General features: G+C 47.4%; 1 protein-coding gene across 1 annotated transcript in view; it reads left to right on the forward strand.

Moving 5' to 3' along the window:
* Positions 1-20386, forward strand: part of FRMPD4 (FERM and PDZ domain containing 4) — a 192595-nt gene that overhangs the window by 97579 nt on the left and 74630 nt on the right. The window contains exon 3 of the mRNA XM_054715456.1: positions 4236-4338. Coding sequence (XP_054571431.1) covers positions 4236-4338 — 103 coding nt within the window. The remainder of the gene's footprint in view (positions 1-4235; positions 4339-20386) is intronic.

The following is a 20386-nucleotide window of genomic DNA, read 5'->3' on the forward strand; positions in this document are numbered from 1 at the left end:
GCTAAACCCATTAGGTGGCTCCCTTTAGGAAAACACTGATCCATCATTGGTGCCACGGAAATGGTAGGGCTTAGTCATTGATGTTGTTGGGATTCTTTCACACAGATGCACTCCCCTCCCTTCCCACTAGGGGCAGAAGAGAGTTCCTTACACCATTGCTGTTGAGTGAGACCAGGTGACTGCCTTCAGCCCATGGCATATTAGCAAGGATGACATAAGCCACGGTTTGAAAGATGCTTGAGCTTGTTTCTGTGGTTCCCGCGAGGCCATAGGAATGTCCCTCAAGGGGCTGCTACCCCGTCAGCCTAAGCCCCAGAATGAACTCGGGGCAGCCAGCCTCCAGCCTAGAGCTAAGTACTCCCTGGTCTGCAGTGCGACACAGAAGTGCCCACTGCAGCTGGCCTGGAGCAGCCCATCTACGGTCACCCCGAAGACCCATAACTAAATGATTATTGGACACCCTACTGAGATTTGGGGGGGGGGGGGCGGTGTCATACAGTGAACACCGGCCCATACAGCGTGTGGCAAATCTCTTAAATCCTACAATATGCTCGGATCGCTTGTATCCTCCAAGGAGAAGGACTTGGCTCAGACATTCTCATTGGAGTATATGGATGTTCCACTATCAACAGAGTTGAATATAAAGATGCAATGGGCCGTCTTTTCCCTTTTAGAAACAATGTGCTTTTAGTAATGATTTATTATGCACATTTATGTACTTATTTCAACGGACTCCTATGGACTTATCTTCAGACCAGAGGAAACGTCTATGCCGATTCTGGGATTTTGCAAATAAGTAACAGGGTTGTTCAGAAGTGAAAGCACAGGCTGTGGCATCAGACTGCCAGGGTCTGATGGCTTTGAACCCTGCCTCTGCCCTCTTCTTAGATATTTTAGCTTCTATGTGAACTCCTCTGCTTTTCAGTTTAACATAACTCTTCTACATCATCTGGATAATGAGAATCATAATGGTATATACCTTATAGGAACAGGGAGAGAAAGAAATGCATTAGAAGAGGGCCAGGTATATACACTGAGTGGCCAGATTATTATGATCTCTGAACGCATAATAATCTGGCCACTCAGTGTATATAGATTAGAGGCCCGGTGCATGAATTCGTGCATGGGTGGGGTCCAGCCAGCCTGGCCAGGGGGAGGGGATATGGGCGGTTGGCCGGCCTGCCTGCTGGTCGAACTCCTGGTCGAGGGGACAATTTACATATTAGCCTTTAATTATATAGAATATACACTGAGTGGCCAGATTATTATGCATTCAGAGATCATAATAATCTGGCCACTCAGTGTATTTATTCCATAATGATCATTATTATTTTAAACTCTAAAATGTTTGACCAGTTGAGCCTGTCAGTTCAGAAAAATGTAAGCAACTAGTGAGCTAGTATACGTTTTTTTAGGTTGACTTAAATTTGTATATTTTATTATCCTATATAATAAAACCCTAATATGCAAATTGACCGAACCATGGAATGGCGGAACGACAGGTCCTATGACGTGCACAGACCACCAGGGGGCAGACGCTCAACTCAGGAGCTGACCCCAGCCCAGTGGCGGTGGCAGGGGGCGGGGCTGGCAAGCGGGCGGCGCCAGGCCAGTCAAGGCAGGTGCCAGCGAGGGCCCCCCCCCCCCAATCGCCTGCCAGGTCGCCCTGCAGATAGGCCCTGATCGCCGGCCAGGCCTAGGGACCCTACCCGTGCACGATTTCATGCACCAGGGCTCTAGTTGGACATAATATGCCCCAGAACAAGCACCAAAAAAAGGTCAACCACTTTCAACTCCCACACAGAATAAGTTTCCTTTTCATTCCTACCACTGCATCGCCACTTCGGACTCCATCTGCCCAGGTTCCGATTTCATTAGCTGTGGATTGCACTTTAGTTCTCTGTGTAGGGTTACAGAGCTGGACACAGCTGAGAATATTATCCTCCAAATAAAAGAGATCTGTTGCTTTTTATGATAAAATAACACATATGGTTTATAAAAATACAATGTAGTCAATAGTATAGAAGAAAACATGTAAAAGACAAATCATCTGAGCACCTCCTACTGAGGGTTGAGCATTATTCATGTACACACAGAGCATAAGTAAGGTAGACAGTTGTGTGCATACACACACATATAGTATCATGTATCATGTACATATGTATAGTATTATATGTATGTATATACCCATATTTTCTCCTAAGTGTGAGCACATTGGCAGGCTGTTTTGGAATAGTAGGCTATTTTAACATCTCTGGTTGTCAGATTCTCCCGGGAGCTGCCTCAAGATTTCAAGTTTTTCCATTTCTTGCATTACCTCACTGTTCCTTCCACCCCTCCTTGCCCCAGCTCTCCTTAGCTGCAGACACTAACACCTTCAGCTAGACAATTTTGAGAAGAATAGAACAAAGTGAAAACAGAGGTCAAAGAGTACTGTCTCCAGTCATTTTTATGAGTGAAAATGCTGGTCAAATCAACTGTGTCTCTCATAAAACTGATTCTGCTGAAGTCCCCGGTGATTTCAGTGGCGTGACCAGATTTTCTATGCCAGGCAGCCCGGCCTTCAGACTAGAGGGCCGGTGACAATTCTCTGGTGTATGCCACTACTTAATAAATATCTTGGAAGGAACTGTATGTTGCTTCCTTCAGAATTTTTGATTCAAGTCACTTGGTTAAACAATAATATTTCCATTTGATTAAAAAGCATAGGTCAAATATAAGAGCATGTCGTATTAACCTGCAAGTGCTTTCCGCATCAGAGTAGTTAGCATCTATGATTCAAACAATTATCCTGAAAGTGTTTCTGTGTTTGACCAACATTTTGAATGTTAACCATTCGTTTGACTGAATTGGAGTGATTACCGGCATATTATCCAGCAGCAAAAAAGCGTCTCCCGTGTGATTTTCAGAATTCCATGTGTAGACACTGACTGTTCGGTCCACAGCTTGAAAGGAATATTGTCCCTCACAATGTGGGGACATGTTCTGGTTGTTCCCTCTCTCTTACTCCCCAGAAAGGAGAGAGTTTATGTTCCTGCTTGAGTGATACCTATGCCAAGTGTCTGGATGGGTGGACAACAACTGAATTGCTTTGAGTTCCATGTTCTGGGTGTCACGTGTTTAATTATTCAGTAAAGTACAATAACATCATTTGTGGTTGTTGTTTTTTTTAATGAATTTGATGATGGTTTTTAAAAATATACTAGAGGCCCAGTGCACGAAATTCATGCATGCGGGGTGTGTGTCCCTCAGCCCAGCCTGCACCCTCTCCAATCTGGGACCCCTCGAGGCCTAAACGGGCAGTTGGACATCCCTCTCACAATCCAGGACTGCTGGCTCCCAACTGCTCGCATGCCTGCCTTCCTGATTGCCCCTAACCACTTCTGCCTGCCAGCCTGATCACCCCCTAACCACTCCCCTGCCAGCTGGATTGATGCCTAACTGCTCCCCTGCCAGCCTGTTTTCCCCTAACTGCCCTCCCCTGCAGGCCTGGTCACCCCTAACTGCCCTCCCCTGCAGGCCTGGTCTCCCCCAACTTCTCTCTCCTGCAGGCCTGTGTCCCTCCCAACTGCCCTTTCCCTGCAGGCCCAGTTGCCCCCAACTTCCCTCCTCTGCCGGCCTGGTCACCCCTAACTGCCCTCCCCTGCAGGCTTAATCACTCCCAACTGCCCTCCCTTATAGACCTGGTCCCTCCCAACAACCCTCCCCTGCTGGCCATCTTGTGGTGGCCATCTTGTGTCCACATGGGGCATGCATCCATCTTTGACCACATGGGGCAGCCATCTTGTGTGTTGGAGTGATGGTCAATTTGCATATTACTCTTTTATTAGATAGGATTGTTTATTGATTTCAGAGAGGAAGGGAGAGGGAGAGAGAGAGAGAAACATCAATGATGAGACAGAACCATTGATCGGCTGCCTCCTGCACACCCCCTAGTGGGGATGGAGCTGCAACCTGGGCATGTGCCCACCGGGAATTGAGCCACTGGCCTTCTGGTTCATGGTCGATGCTCAACCCCTGAGCAATACCAGCAGGGCCTCGGGCTGGTCCAGAGAGCCCAGTTCCTTCTAATGTGCAGCCAGGGTTGAGGCCAGATCTGGATCCCCAGGTGGGGTGGGCTTCCTTTTTACTGAGAGCATCCTTTGCTCACCGTGAACCATGATCAGAAGAGGAGGCTACGCTGGGTTGATCAGCCACGGTCTTCTCACCCGTACTTCATTCTCATTTGTCTCCAGGTGGCCCCTCGGAAGGCAAGCTGATCCCGGGAGATCAGATCGTAATGATTAATGATGAGTCAGTCAGCGCTGCGCCGAGGGAGCGGGTCATCGACCTGGTCAGGTGGGTGACAGGCTCCTGGGCGGGGTCCCGCTGAGAAGGTGGCTGCACAGCTGAGGCCTCATTGGGCAGAGGACAGGCTGCCCCAAGTCCGTTAGGGCGGAAACACCCCCCTACACACATTCACCTGGAGAATGCCGGTGACGCTGAACTCTAACATGAAAACACACGTGCTCCGTAAACACATAACACCCCATTGCTTACCCGGTGTTGTGTTAACATTCAGAGTGCATGCACTTCAGCTCTAAGTGGTTTTGAGTCCTATCTCTCTCTAGCCAATTGTTTTTCCTTCCAAAATTGCTAACACATTGACAGTCCATAATCCAGGAGCTCAAAATGGCATGCCTGATTCAGTGTAAGTGATGAGTAATTTTACATACGGGATCCCACGGAAACAAAACCGTATAGTTCACTGATGTTTCAAACGTGACTGAGTCATTCATTACTGAAGTTTAAAGTCACCAGCCAAAGGCAAAGGGATAATTGGGCCAAAGCTAGGACAGTTGAAAATGTGCTTGATGGATTGGTTTCATTTGATCGTCGGTGTAAATAACTGGTTATGTGATATTCTTGATGGGCACCAGGTCTTATATTGTGTGTGATGTTCAAATGTTGGCCAAGCATCTCCTTGGGAACCGACTGGAGTTGCACTGTTTGGTGCATTTAGGGCAAAAGAGTTTTGACTTTTTCAAACGGAGCTGTGCCTAGCCAATGGTCGGCAAACTCATTAGTCAACAGAGCCCAATATCAACAGTGCAACGATTGAAATTTCTTTTGAGAGCCAATTTTTTTAAACTTAAACTTCTTCTAATGCCACTTCTTCAACATAGACTCGCCCAGGCCGTGGTATTTTGTGGAAGAGCCACACTCAAGGGGCCCAAGAGCCGCATATGGCTCGCGAGCCGCAGTTTGCCGACCACTGGCCTAGCTTGTTAAGGGATGCAATCATCAGGACCCTTTAACCCGAGAAGGGCCTCTCCTACCATTTCTGGGCTCTTATCACCAAAAGTCCACCTGTGCTTGGGGCCAGGCATTAAGTGGAGCATCCGGGGTTTTGTGGAGGTGGTCCCTCTCCCCAGCCTATTCGGCCCCCCACTTCACAGAGCAGAGCTGGCTGGTCCCGCATCCTTGGAAGAAGTGGGGGAAGGGGAAGGAGAGGCCTGCATTTTGGGAAACCCTCAGTCCCAAGATACTGAGTCGCCCTACATGAGTCCAGGCGTAACAAAGTCATGCCTGTCCTCCCCGGGCATCCGGATCTCCAAGGTTGTTGTTGGGGGTGAGGGGGGGGGGGGACTCAGGGGAGCAAAGTCTAGCTCCAACTTCCCTGCGGCCCAGGGATACAGGAAGCTGGAGTGGCTTTGTCTTCTGCCTGGGCGGGAGCGCACTGTTCGTATTTGGAATCACTTCCCTCCTGAGATGCACGCAGCTGTGAGCGGGGACATACCCCGTCCAGGCAGGCTCTGCACCAGGCCAGGGCGAGGGGGAGGGGGGCGCTGGCTGGCATCCTGCAGTGCCATGTCTGGGCCTGATGGCAGGTCACACAGTCATTGTGTTCCCCCTGGGCACACGCCTCTGTGATCAGTCCTCTTGATTCCTGTGCCTCGGGGACGAGAGAAGAAATGAAATATCTGTGTCTGTGTCTGCTGTGACTGCGTCGCCTGCTGCAGGACAGAGACAGAGCGAAAGCTATCTCAAATGTCATCACTTCCCAGCGAGCCTCCCGGGGCCTGGAGAAAGATTTTTTTAAATAAAAATTATGTTGTTGTTTTTTATTATAGAGTGAGAGGGGAAGGGAGAGGGATAGAGAGATAGAGGGGGATAGAGAGATTCTCAATGATGAGAATCAGCAGTCAGCTGCCTCCTGCACGCCCTCTACTGGGGATGGAGCCTGCACCCGGGCATGTGCCCTGACCCGGAATTGAACCGTGACCTTCCTGTTCATGGGTCTATGCTCAACCACTGAGCCACAATGGCCGGGCAGAAAGATTATTTTGCTTCTGGTTTGCTGCATTATGGAAGAAAATGGCATCTCTGTAAACAGAAGTCTTCATAGGACTTTATCGGTAATGGAGCTCAATGAATATTTGTTCAAATAAATGAACCACTTAAAAGTGGGCAGTGAATGAGACCTTGCAGTCCATCTAGCCTGCCACCTGGTTTTGCACAGCCCATGAGCTCAGAATGCTTCTTGCCATTTTGAAGGGCTGGAAAAAAATAAAAGAAGACTCTTTTGTGACACATGAAAATCCTATGAGTCAAGGGCATCTACCTAGGTTGCAGGCTCGATCCCCAGTCCGGTCGGGGCGCATGCGGGACACAACCAATCATTGTGTCTCTCTCACACCCATGTTTCTCTCTCTCTCTGTCTCTCCCCCTCCCTTTCACTTTTTCTTAAAACAAACAAACAAACAATAAATTAATGGAAAAATATCCTTGGGTAAGCATTAACAAAAAAAGAAAAGAAAAGAAAGAAAGAAGATCCTATGAAATTCAAATTCAGTGTCCATAAATAGAGTTTGATTACGGTAGATGCTTTTTCTACCACATCAGAGTTGAGTACTAGTGACAGACCTGTGGCATGAAGACTGAAATAGTTACTATCTGGCCCTTTAGAGAAAAAGTTGGCCAAGCTCTGCTTTAGGAGATATTAAGGTAACTCATTGCATTTTTTTTTAGAAATATATTTTTATTGATTTCAGTGAGGAAGGGAGAGGGAGAGAGAGATTAAAACATCAGTGATGAGAAAGAATCATTGATAGGCTGCCTCCCTCCCCGCCCCTCTGCCCCCCGTCCCCGCACTGGGGATCGAGCCCACAACCTGGGCATGTGCCCTGACCGGGAATCGAGCCATGACCTCCTGGTTCATAGGTCGACGCTCAACCACTGAGCCACACTGGCTGGTCTGATTGCATTTTCTTTGATTAAGCTAAATTTGGACTAAAATCCCAAGTACTATGCACAGTTGATTTCTCTCAAAATGGGCATGTGATTAGGGCGAGATTCCCACATACTTGATAAAAAGACTGTGGGATTTTAAAATGGATTAAAAGGAAAACAGGCATGCTTTTGAAACATCACGAAATACTTCAGGTACATAAAACCCTCTATCCCTTCTCAAGGCCGTATGTGTATTAATATAGAAATTTTGCTCTTAGAAAATAATGTCTTTTAACGGGCTCCTCAGCCGATATGTATTTTAATGTCTACATCTTACACAAGATAAATATCCCATTTTCTTAGCCACTAAGGAATTTCAGAAAAAAAATACTCATCATTTGAATAACACTGCAAAGTTCTCTCTTTTAAAAAGAGCATATCCAGCCCTAGCCGGTTTGGCTCAGTGGACAGAGCGTCAGCCTTCGGACTGAAGGCTCCCGGGTTTGATTCCAGTCAAGGGCACATGCCTGGGTTGCAGGCTTGATCCCCAGTAGGGGGCATGCAGGAGGCAGCCAATCCATGACTCTCTCTCATCATTGATGTTTCTATCTCTCTCTTCCTCTCCTTTCCTCTCTGAAATCAATACAAATATATCTTTTAAAAAATGGAATTATGGGGTGTGGGCGTTAAAGCTCAGGACTACCTTCGTGTGGCAATTGGAGGCAGATTGGCAAGTTCAATAATTGCAAAATAAACTGCGTAGAAGGGACCCGTTTAAAAAAAATGAGATCGCGCAGGTATGCCTCTTTACCAGTCGCTCCTCATCAGAATTATAATGGGAAGTCAAGTCAGATCATGTTCCAGAGCTATTGTGTCTGCAAAAGAGTATATTAGGAAGGTCACCTTTCTGTCTAATTTCGGCTGCGCTTAGATGCATGCCGGTGCTGCTTAGTATAATAACGAAGAACATCTGAGCATCCGCCACATGAAATATGCATGATGATGTATGATATACTAGTGATAAGGCCCTCGTATAGTAAGACGGGCAAGCAATTTGAGTGAAAACACAAAAGCACAGCCCCTTGCTATGCTGACGGTACAGACTGTTGTCTCACCAAATACACACTTGTCGTGTACACGCTTTCTGACAATTGCAAATTAATGAGCCCAGGGAGGGAGGGGGCGATGATTCTGGAAAATGGAATGTGTTGGAAAACATTCTAATGAGGAGAAAGGGGTTTGATCCATTGTTCAGAAAGGTTATACTGGCATAGAGCGATGAAAATGAGTAAGAGAAATGGCTTGACTCGTATTATTTGCGTGTCCCCTAGATTTTGTTGATGACCATCGCTCACTCTTTCCTTCCATCTCTCCATTCCTGAGCATGCCTTATGCAACTCATGTGTGGAACGTGAGTGTCGACGATTGAAGAACCAGAAGAAGTTTGAAACTAGGGCAGGTTCTCAATGATCTCATATGGCTGACATTACTGAAGGTCTTGACATCTTGTATTAAGAAGAAAATTGGGCCCTGGCCAGGTAGCTCAGTTGGTTAGAGCATCCTCCCAATATACCAAGGTTGCAGGTTTGATCCCCGGTCAGGGTACATACAAGAATCAACAAATGAATACATAAATAAGTAGAATAACAAATTTATCTCTCTCTCTCCTTTTCTTTCTCTCTAAAATTAATAAATAAAAGAAAAATGGAAAAGGATAATTATTGCCCTTAATTATTAATCTTTTAGAAGTACAAATTTATAAATTACTTACAGTAGCTGAAAAGACCAAAAGCAAATCGTTTTGAGCCTGTCCTCAGAACATGCTGAGTAAGAAACACTAAGCCCTAAAAAAAAATGATAATAAAAATAAAGAAACAAATAACATAAATAATGATAACGTAAAAGCCTTACTTCCTAGAGACTTGAGTAGAAGGGACTTGGGAGCTCCAAGGCAGAGCTTACTTTCCAAACAACACCCTGGGGGCAGGGTGGGGCAGGGGAGGCAAGCATCTCAGGTCACAAACTCAGATGTGCAAGGACTGTATCGTCATCTCCCTATTAACGATCATAATCCACATCCATCCTAGAACATGGTCAGCTTATCCCACTTTGCACGCTCCTGACTGCATTTAGGGGTGCTTGTTTCATGGGAGGAAATGTGGGGAGAGGTGCATTACACCTGCTCTTTGGCCCCATCATCCATTTCACTAGGATTCACTAGATATCTTGGTGTCATTCCTTGCTCACCACTGTCAACTGCCCTTACCCACTTCTCTGTCCTCTTGGGTGCACTTGACCTTTCTGAGCTGTACTGAGGCATTAGATCATCTCTAGGGCTAATTCCCTGGGGGATCAGAGACTGGCTGCGTGCTCCGCAAAGCTGCCCCCTCCACCGCTTGGGTGCATAGCTGGACTCCCTTTAGCTTCCGGTACAAGTAGCTTCATCCATGGGACTGGCTTCTTGCCAAAGGAAGGGGACTGGAAGTGCCAAGCCCCACGTGCCTTTCCATCCCCCCCTTCTGCAGTGTGACGGACAAGCAGGAAGCTATGTGAGTCAGAGGCAGAGCCACCCTACAGGGAGGGTCTGGGTTGGGTCCCTCCCTGGAGAAGGCTCTGGCAGAGAGCTGCCCCCCAGTTAGGAGGCACCCATCATGGACTTTGTGTGATAGACAAACTCCTGTTGTGACCGAACCTTTGTGTAGCTTTGAGTTCCTTACAGCAGCTGGTATTATCCTAACCCTGGTCCCTGTCATTAAGAAACACACGGGCCCTAGCCGGTTTGGCTCAGTGGATAGAGCTTCGGCCTGCGGACTGAAGGGTCCTGGGTTTGATTCTGGTCAAGGGCACATGCCTGGATTGCAGGCTTGATCCCCAGTAGGGGGCGTGCAGGAGGCAACCAATCAGTGATTCTCTCTGAGGAACGGAGGCGGGGTAGAGTGCAGCAGGAAATCCCATTGCAGGAATTTTCCTGCAACGGGAAAGCTAGTATATATATATATATATATATATATATATATATATATATATATATATATCCTATCTAATAAAAGAGCAGTGTGCAAATTAACCATCACTCTGCTACACACACAAGCCATGCCTACCAGCCAATCAGAGTGAGTATGTAAATTAACCCCAACCGAGATGGCTGCAGCCACAGAGAGCAAGAGGGAGGCTTGGGTTTCCCTGGCAATGGAGGAAGCCAAGCTTTCCACACACCCTGGCCGGCCCAGGCCTCCACTCAAGGGTACAAAGTTTCAATTATAGAAGGTAAATAAATTCCAACAGAAATGGTGGCAGCCACTGAGCTGGAAGAGCAGGAGGCTAGGGTTGCCCCGGGCAATGGAGGAAGCCAAGCTTCTGCAGCCCTGGCCGGCTCAGGCCTTCACTCCAGGCTACAAAGTTTCAATTATAGAAGATACATAAATTCCAACAGAAATGGCTGCCGCCACAGAGCAAGCAGGAGGCTTGGCTCCGCTCCACGCTACAAAGTTTCAATTGTAGAAGATAAATAAATTCCAGATACCAGGGCCTCCGCTTGGGTCGCCAGGGGGTGTGGCTGGCCTGCAAACCACCACAGGCCCCTCGCCCAGGCCGCCCCATGCCCCAAGGGAACCCCCACCCTGATCTGGGACACCCTTCAGGGCCAACCAGCTGGCCCCCACCCATGCACCAGACCTCTATCCTATCTAATAAAAGAGTAATATGCAAATTGACCATCACTCCAACACACAAGATAGCTGCCCCTATGTGGTCAAAGATGCTGCCCCCATGTGGACACAAGATGGCCACCACAAGATGGCCAGCAGGAGAGGGAAGTTGGGAGGCACCAGGCCTGCAAGGGAGGGCAGTTGGGAGGGACCAAGCCTGCAAGGGAGGGCAGTTGGGGACAATCAAGCATGCAGGGGAGGGCAGTTAGGGGTGACCAGGCTGGCAGAGGAGGGAAGTTGGGGGCAAAGAGGCTGGCAGGGGAGCAATTAGACATCAATCAGGCTGGCATGGGAGTGGTTAGGCAGTGATCAGGCTGGCAGGCAGAAGTGGTTAGGGGCAATCAGGAAAGAAGGCAGGCGAGCAGTTGGGAGCCAGCAGTTTGGATTGTGAGAGGGATGTCCGACTGCCCATTTAGACCAGATCCCTGTAAACTGGCAGTAGGACATCCTTCGAGGGTCCCAGATTGGAGAGGGTGCAGGCTGGGCTGAGGGGACCCCCCCCCCCCGGTGCACGAATTTCATGCACCAGGCCTCTAGTGTGTGTGTGTGTGTGTGTTAGAGGGGGCCCAGTGCATGAATTCATGCATAGGCGAGGTGGGGTCCGGCTAGCCTGGCCTGGGGGCGGGACATGGGTGGTTGTGTGTGTGTATATATATACGGACTTGTGACAAAGAAAGAGAAATTCACACTTAACAATAACAGGGCATGGTACAAATTATAATATAGATGAATATGCATTTCAGCAGGTCAAGAGATGGGAGTTACTACCTTTGGGGGTCAGTGGGGAGGGTCAGGGACACCACCACATAAATCTATGTTTATTTCCTTATTTTTTCCCATCTCTCCACTTTCCAAAAGGGAGTTTTGGTGACCGGAGTTCATAATATTCGCCTTATCTTGGTTATTATTGCTAGTGGCTTTAAGAGCAGCAACTGACACCATTACCTAACTGATGACAAGTCACCAAGTGCTCTCACATACATAGCTCATTGGATCCTTAGACGAAGGCTCAGAAGTGCAAATGCCTAGTGACATGTATAGACTAGGAGACCAAGACCCTGAGACTTCAGCAACGTGCTCCCAATCGTTCCAAGATGGTGATGATGACCTTGATAAAGACAACAATAGCTCCCATTCATTCAGAGCTTAGCATGTGCTCTTTTCTGCTAAGCGCTTTACTCACTGTGGTTTATCTAATTCTTCCAACTGTATGAGGTAGGTCTTCATTTTGTAGGTCAGGAAACAGGATCATATACATTAAGTCCTCGTCTAAGTTGCCACACAGCTCATTGCATTGCAGAGGTAGGATTGGAATTCTGATTTTTTTTCTCATTTCTACACTATAGCTTTCCATCCAGGAGCAAGATCAGATTTTAAAATATTCACTGAAGTGCCCCGCCTACCCCCATTCCCCATGACTTTGCTCTGTTTGAGCAGGTCCATCTTTTGGCCCGTTCCTTCAGCCAGACCACACAACACACATCGCCCCAGGACAGGGCTGCGGTGAAGGAGGGAAATCGCTAGGTCCTAGGAACAGAGGCTGAAAAGCACAGGCTGGGGAGGATAGTCAATAAATCAGAGTCCAGCTGCCGCCTCTCAGAATGGGGACTTGTCCGGAGGATGGAGAGATGCAATGAATCTCGGGGCAGAAGAGCGCCCACTGCTGGGTGCCTGGGAAACAGCAGGCACAACCCCCTCTTTTCAGAAGCTGATCCTCCACAAAGAATCAATTGGAAACCCCCAAATATCTTTGTGGAGTTAAAGAGCACAGCGGCCTGTCCCTGCTTTCCTGGTCAGAATCCTGGGAAGATCTCTGAACAGGTCCTATTTTCTCATATGTTAGCCTTCGTGCCTAATGCCATGTAGAGCGTGGAATTGTAAAGAAATCAACATTTGCAGAAAGCGCCCTAAAAGTGCACGTAATGCTACCTGCCTTTATTTTACTTTACTAGCGTTCCCGTTGCAGGAAAAATCCTGCAATAGGATTTCCTGCTGCACTCTACCCCGCCTCCGCTCCTCCCTTATCGCCCGCCCCGCCTTCTCTGCCAGCCCGCCTGCTTTTCCCTTCGGCCCCCGGCCCCGCCTCCGCTCCTCCCTTCTCCTCCCCGCCGGCTTGCTTGCTTCTTCAAAGCTTTACTCCCTTCTGCAGCTCTTGGCTTCTTTTGACGCTGTCTTGATATGCAAATTAGCCGCCATATTTGTTGGGGTAATTTGCATACTCGTCCTGATTGGCTGGTGTGCGTAGCTTGGCTGGTGGGCATGGCTTGGGTGTAGCGAAGGTGCGGTCAATTTGCATATTTGTCTATTATTAGATAGGATTATTTTTAAGCAAATGTAAATGAGCTGATGCCCTTTTCCACATTGTGCCAGCAGCAGGTCCATTGCTCATCTCAAGCATGTGCATATGTGTTGACCTTAACCTTGAGACATCATATGTTCCAAACATCTCCATCAGCATCATTCACTATATTATCTCCTCTCTTCACTATCACCAACTTCAGAGTTCTCAACCTCTTGCCATCACTTTAGACTTCACTCCGAGATTTAAAGGGAGGTGTTTGGCACGTGGTTTAAATTACCATTCTTGCCTGGCTGGTGTGGCTCAGTGGTTGAGCAAAAACCCTGGAACTAGGAGGTCACAGTTCGATTCCCCATCAGGGCACATGCCTGGGTTGTGGGCTCGATCCCCAGTAAGGGGAATATGGATATGCAGGAGGCAGCCAATCATTATTGATGTTTCTCTCATCAATGTTTCTCTCCCTCTCCCTTCCTCTCTGAAATAAATAAAAACTTTTTTTTAAAATTACCATTCTGGAATTAACCTGCCCCCAGGCCTTAATGCCATGTCAGATCATACACCCAGCACAACCAGAGTTACATTTAAGCCCACACTTGCGATGCCCTCTAGTTGGACATTAAATTGAATAACCCTTCTCTCCTCTGGGAAAATGCAGTGTTTACTGCCCTTTTGCAGGGGGTTTAAGGGCCATGTTTATGCCTCACGTGCATCCTTTCCATGTGAACTTTACGTAAACATCCTCCTTTCCTGCCTCAATCGGCATCCACGCTTTGTCCCCTCCCTGTGCCCCCTGATCGTTAGGAGGCAGAGAGTGTGATCATGCAGAACAGGCCTGAACGTGGGGGAGCGGACTTCCTGGATCTGCGGGGCATCTAGCCAGCTTTGTCAGCGTGCACAGGTGCCACTCTGCATTGGACAGGGCTGTCCTTGGATGGAAGGCCATTTAGCATCTGTGACCCCATCTGCTAAATCCTGGGGGCACTCCCCAATCATTGCGGATGCTCCCACCCCATTGAGGACCATGGACACGATTGTTATGAAGCCTGCCCAGCTTAAGTGCACTGTGATAAGCAGTAGGCTCATCTCTCCTTTTTCTCAAGAGGGTGCAATAAAAATATATATATATATATATATATATATATATATATATATATATATACACACACACATATATATACATGCACACATATATATACGTACACATATATATACACACACATACACTCAGTGGCCAGATTATGATGATCTCTGAATGCATAATAATCTGGCCACTCAGTGTATATCCTATATAATAAAAGGCTAATATGCAAATTGTCCCCTCAACCAGGAGTTTGACCAGCAGGCAGGCCAGCCAACCACCCATGTCCCCTCCCCCTGGCCAAGCTGGCTGGACCCCACCCATGCACGAATTCATGTACCGGGCCTCTAATATATATGTATATGTGTATATGTATATGTATATATATGTATACACACACACACACACACTGAGTGGCCAGATTATTATGCGTTCAGAGATAATAATCTGGCCACTCAGTGTGTGTGTGTGTGTGTGTGTGTGTGTGTGTGTGTGTATTGATTTCAGAGAGGAAGGGAGAGGGAGAGAGATAGAAACATCAATGATGAGAGGGAATCATTGAGTGGCTGCCTCCTGCACGCCCCCTACTGGGGAGGAGCCTGCAACCAAGGTACATGCCTTTGACTGGAATCGAACCCAGGACCCTTTGGTCTGCAGGCTGATGTTCTATCCACTGAGCAACACCTGCCAGTTCTCAAGAGGGTGGAATTTGTCAGCCCTGCAGATGAATGGTTCCCCAGTCGGTGGGGATGTTCCAAGATGGCAGAATGTCCTTGAGTGAGATGCTGAGAAGAGAGGAGGGAGGTGAGGAGGCAAGTTCGGTCCCCGTTCCCAAGCAACAGAGCCGCGAGCAGGGAGGTAACAGTTCTCAAGAGCCGTCCCCTCCCTGCTGGGACCCCAGATGGTGAGGTTGCGGGGACCCCCATGTTCATAAACTGAATGGTAAGAAAGTGGTGTTCAGTTATAAACAGGATCTATAACAATGAACTGGCTCATACATCTGTACGATGAGGCAGGAAGGGATTCTTTGAACAAGTAAGATGTAAAGAGAGATTTTGTACTCCCTTGCTACGGTTTTGCTACTTGTTTTTGTGTGTGTGTGTGTGTATGTGTGTGTGTGTGTGTGTGTGTGTGTGTGTGTGTGTGTGTGTGTATTTTTTTTTATGCAAACAGAAACTTCTGGAAAAGGTACTTGAACTAATTTTTTTTTAAGCTCTCCTCTGGGCCACATATATCAGATTCTAACACATCTTTGTGATTGGGGATAATTGGACTTATTTCTAGCTAAGAAGCAGGATTAGCCCAGCTGGTGTGGCTCAGTGGTTGAGCATCGACCTATGAACCAGGAGGTCATGGTTTGATTCCCAGTCAGGGCACATGCCTGGGTTGCAGGCTCAGTCCCCAGTGGGGGGTGTGCAGGAGGCAGCCGATCAATGATTCTCTGTCATCATTGATGTTTCCAGCTCTCTCTCCCTCTCTGAAAGCAATAAAAATATGTTAAGTAGAAAAAGAAGCAGGATTAGACAAATGCACAGCTCTGTACTAAACTAGTGAGGTCCGATATCTGCCCAAGGTCAGTTGAGCAATACTTGATGAAGCCAGGAGGTCAACCCATTCTCCTACACCATGCTGCCACTTGGTGGCTAGGGGACCCTTAGACACTGAGCGGGACTGTCTGCTGGTGAGAGCCGTGTGGCACCCCCTGGACCCTGGCATGACTGAGGCAAGAGGGAAGCCTCTTAAGACACAGCTGAGAACGGGTTTCCCACCAGCCACCTGGGCAAGAGTTCCGAGCTGAGATACATTTAGAGATACAAAGACATGGCTTCTTTCTTACAACTAGTGTCATGGAGGAAGAATGCCAGACACATGAATTAGTCCTATGTTTTTTGGGGTTTTTTAAAATATATTTTATTGATTTTTGACAGAGAGGAAGGGAGAGGGAGAGAGAGTTAGAAACATCGATGAGGGAGAAACATCCATCAGCTGCCTCCTGCACACTCCCTACTGGGGATGTGCCCGCAACCAAGGTACATGCCCTTGATCGGAATCGAAGCTGGGACCCTTGAGTCCGCAGGCCGATGCTCTAGCCACTGAGCAAACCAGCTAGGGCAAGATTACACTTATACTTCAACATCTCTGCTTATTAGTATTCAGCTCATTTTAAATCAGTGTTTATGAAGTGTGCCAAGTTATATAGCACCACTAGGTAAACATTAAAAATCAGTTAATAAGCCACTTGATAACCACTTAAAAGATTAAATATAGATTCATTTCCTCCATGCAGTGCATATGTTTAGACAGAAAAGTACAAAAGAAATTATAGCTCTTGTCATTCAGACAGAAGCAATTGTAACGTATTATTATTCCAAATAAGATTTCACTTTTCTTCCAACATCTTTGCTTTTTTGTATTCTGAATAATTCCAACTTCAGCAACTGAGGCAAACTTCATTACCGCTTCTAGGTCAAATAATAAAGGCCCCAGAAGACAAAAGAATCGCTCTTTTTCCCCTATGTGAGAACTTATCACGGTTAAACATCCCTCTCTCCCTTTTAGCTCCTTGCTGCTGTTCCGTCTATATTTTTATGCACAAAATAGTCTGAGCTCCGTGTCTAATAAATGAGCTTGCTCTGTGGGTTGAGCTTTCTTGGATTCTTACAAGAAGCTTGTCAGGGCTGCATTTTCACCACTCGCTCTGAAACTCTACCCCAGGGTGCAAGCATTGCTATGTAATGTTAAATCAAGGGTCTGAGAGGTGGAACCCACTGTTACTCATTGCGCCCAGTGAACAGTATCAGCTCACTCCGAATTCTGGTAATAATATGTGGAATGTTCTTTCTGATAGAGCACATCAGGGTATCTGGCTAACTTGAAGCTTGCTAATTTCCAAATCGAATAGCCAAACACATTAGCAGAGGAGGCCTCTCTTGGGATTTATAATGGAAAATCCCAACTTTGGAGAGAACTTCCAAAAGTGTGAAAATTTAAAAAAAGCAAACACATGCACAGCCCTGGCTGGCTTAGCTCAGTGGTTAAAGCGTCAGCTGGTGGACCTAAGGGTCGTGGGTTTAATTCCCAGTCAAGGGCATGTACCTCGGTTGCAGGTTCAATCCCCGGACCCGGGCTGGGTGCGTGCTCAAGGCATCCAGTCAATGTGTCTCTCTCACATCGATGTTTCCCTCTCTCCCCCTCCTCACTCCCTTCAACTCTCTCTCGAAAGATCAATGGAAAAAATATCCTTGGGTGAGGATTTAAAAAGAAAAGCACATTTCTCAGCCTTTCATTTCCTGCATGTGATCTGTTTTCTAAGCACAGTGAGGTACTGGTTTCCATTATTTGACAAAGTAATACAGTGTGTGGGAGGCCCTTAAAATTAACCTTCCACTGTAACTTGTTTCTCTTCTCCATAAAGCAAGTCCCTCCCCTGGGCCCTTAAATATACAGTATGTCTTAAAAGTAGCATAGCTGTGATTAGTAAGAGCCTTTCAGGCAGAGGTGACATGTGATTCAAATGGGCGCAAGCCAACAGTGAGCGTACTGGCTGCTGGGACTGCAAAGGAGGTGGGCGGAGCTTGTCAGGCCTGAGGGGCGTTGGAAATAATTTTATTTTTAAAAATATATTTTTCTTGATTTCAGAGAGGAAGGGAGAGGGAGAGAGAGAGACATCCATGATGAGAAAGAATCATGGATTGGCTGCCTCCTGCACGCCCCCTACTGGGGATCAAGCCCACAACCAGCTATGTTCCCAGACTGGGAGTGGAACCGTGACCTCCTGGTTCATATAGGTCAACACTCAGCCACTGAGCCACTCTGGCTGGGTGGGTGTTATTGTTTTTTTAAGTATTGTTTTTTATGCGCTCGTGGATTTAGGTATATTTGATTCTGTAAATCCATTGATATTATTATTGTTGTTGAAACTCAGTTTGTTGAATCTTTGGTAAGTGGGAGCCCATTCCAGAGGGCTGTTGAGTCCTCTGGAATTGCCCATAGCTCCACACAAGTGGGGGAGTCCCATCCAGGCAGAGCAGGCTACAGACAGCCATCAGAAGCAGAATGCTTGGCCCGGCTGGTGTGGCTCAGTGGTTGAGCATTGAATCTCTAATAATAATAATCTCTGTTTGTGTCCTGACTTCCTGCTGAGCTACTCAAGGTTCGGCTTGTGTATTTGTTATTCCACATCTGGAATCAGTCATTTCTCCAAGGAGCCATAACTCCTTCTCGTGGGAAATGGTAGTTAGTAATCTGAATGCCAGCATGCTCATCAATAAGGACACAACTAAGGCATTCACATGCATTTTTAAAAAATATATTTTATTGATTTTTTACAGAGAGGAAGGGAGAGGGATAGAGAGTTAGAAACATCAGTGAGAGAGAAACATCGATCAGCTGCCTCCTGCACACGCCCCCTGGGCATGTGCCCGCAACTGAATCCTGGACCATTGAGTCCGCAGGCCGACGCTCTATCCACTGAGCCAAACCAGCCAGGGCTCACACACATTTTTTAAACATAAAATCCATCATGAGTTCATACCAGTATGTCTGATTCAAATTCAGGACAGAAAGATTTTATGTAACCTTGTCTATCTTACATCTTTATTTCCTTTTACTCAAACTATCTATCCCAAATCTCAGTGACCCCATCATAATTTCTCAACTTTATCCCACATGACACACACTAGCCTGAGCATGACAATGCTATCACAAATAACCCGATGACAGAACACATCTTAAAGCCTTTTTATTGCAGTTCTATCTGTCTTTATGGCGTATATTACAATGATGTTCAAAATGCTGTTTTAAAATCATTTGGGATCGTTCCTGTTCATGTCCTTCGGCCTCTAACTGGATTCAGGAGTACAATAAATTTATTTTACTTACAATTGTTAAAGACAGTGCTTTTGTTGATGTGTAAAAAATATAATCTATTGATTTCAGAGAGGAAAGAGAGAGAGAGATAGAAACATCAATGATGAGAGTCATCCATCCACTGCCTCCTGCACACCCCACATTGGGGATGGAGCCCACAACCTGAGCATATGCCCTGACTGGGAATCAAACCGTGACCTCCTGGCTCACAGGTCGATGCTCAACCACTGAGCCACACCAGCCAGGCCGAGCATTCTGCTTCTGATGGCTGCCTGTAGCCTGCTCTGCCTGGATGGGACTCCCCCACTTCTTGTGTGGCGCTGTGGGCAATTCCAGGGTCTTTCTGGTCTCTGAGTCATCACACCCCCTCCGCCTCCCCTCCCCTCGGTTTCCTCCCACACGGATGCTGCTGGTGCGTTGTCTCCACCAGCTCCCATTTGCGTGTTTACGGGGCTTTGCCACCACCTCGCTCGGCTGGGGATGTTGTCCGTGGGTTTCTGGGGAACTCAAGGTTATTGGAAAACGATTTCACCTGATGCACATAGAGCTCAGTAGCTACAGATTTTATCCAAGTGTTTTATTCTGAAGAACTGTTCACTAGTATAAATAGTCAGTATCTCTTCTGGTCCTGCAGCACTTCCATTTGAGTACTTCTCACGCATTCCCAGCAGACAAATATACACACACTAGTAGCCCTGCGCCAATCCGTGTGCCAGTAGCTCGCCAGTAGCTCTCTGCCTGCTGCCCCGCCCCCCCTCATAGCTTGCTGCCCTTCCCCCTCCTGTAGCTCTCCGCCCCACCCTCCTGCTGATCTGTATCCAGTTATTACGCGGTCATTACAGCGTAACGACCATTTGCATATTATATAGGACTAGAGGCCCTGTGCACAAAATTCATGCATGGGTGGGGGTGTCCCTCAGCCCAGCCTGCACCCTCTCCAATCTGGGACCCCTCGAGGGATGTCCGACTGCCCGTTTAGACCCTATCCCGGTGGCAGCCATCTTGTGTGTTGGAGTGGTGGTCAATCTGCATGTTATTCTTTTATTAGATAGGATAAAGGCCTGGTGCATGGGTGGGGGCCACCTGGTTTGCCCTGAAGGGTGTCCCGGATCAGGGTGGGGGTTCCCTTGGGGCTTGGGGCAGCCTGGGCGAGAGGCCTGTGGTGGTTTGCAGGCCAGCCATGCCCCCCGGCGACCCAAGTGGAGGCCCTGGTATCTGGAA

The sequence above is a fragment of the Eptesicus fuscus genome, chromosome 1 (genome assembly GCF_027574615.1).
Source record: "Eptesicus fuscus isolate TK198812 chromosome 1, DD_ASM_mEF_20220401, whole genome shotgun sequence".
Classification (NCBI taxonomy): Eukaryota; Metazoa; Chordata; class Mammalia; order Chiroptera; family Vespertilionidae; genus Eptesicus; species Eptesicus fuscus.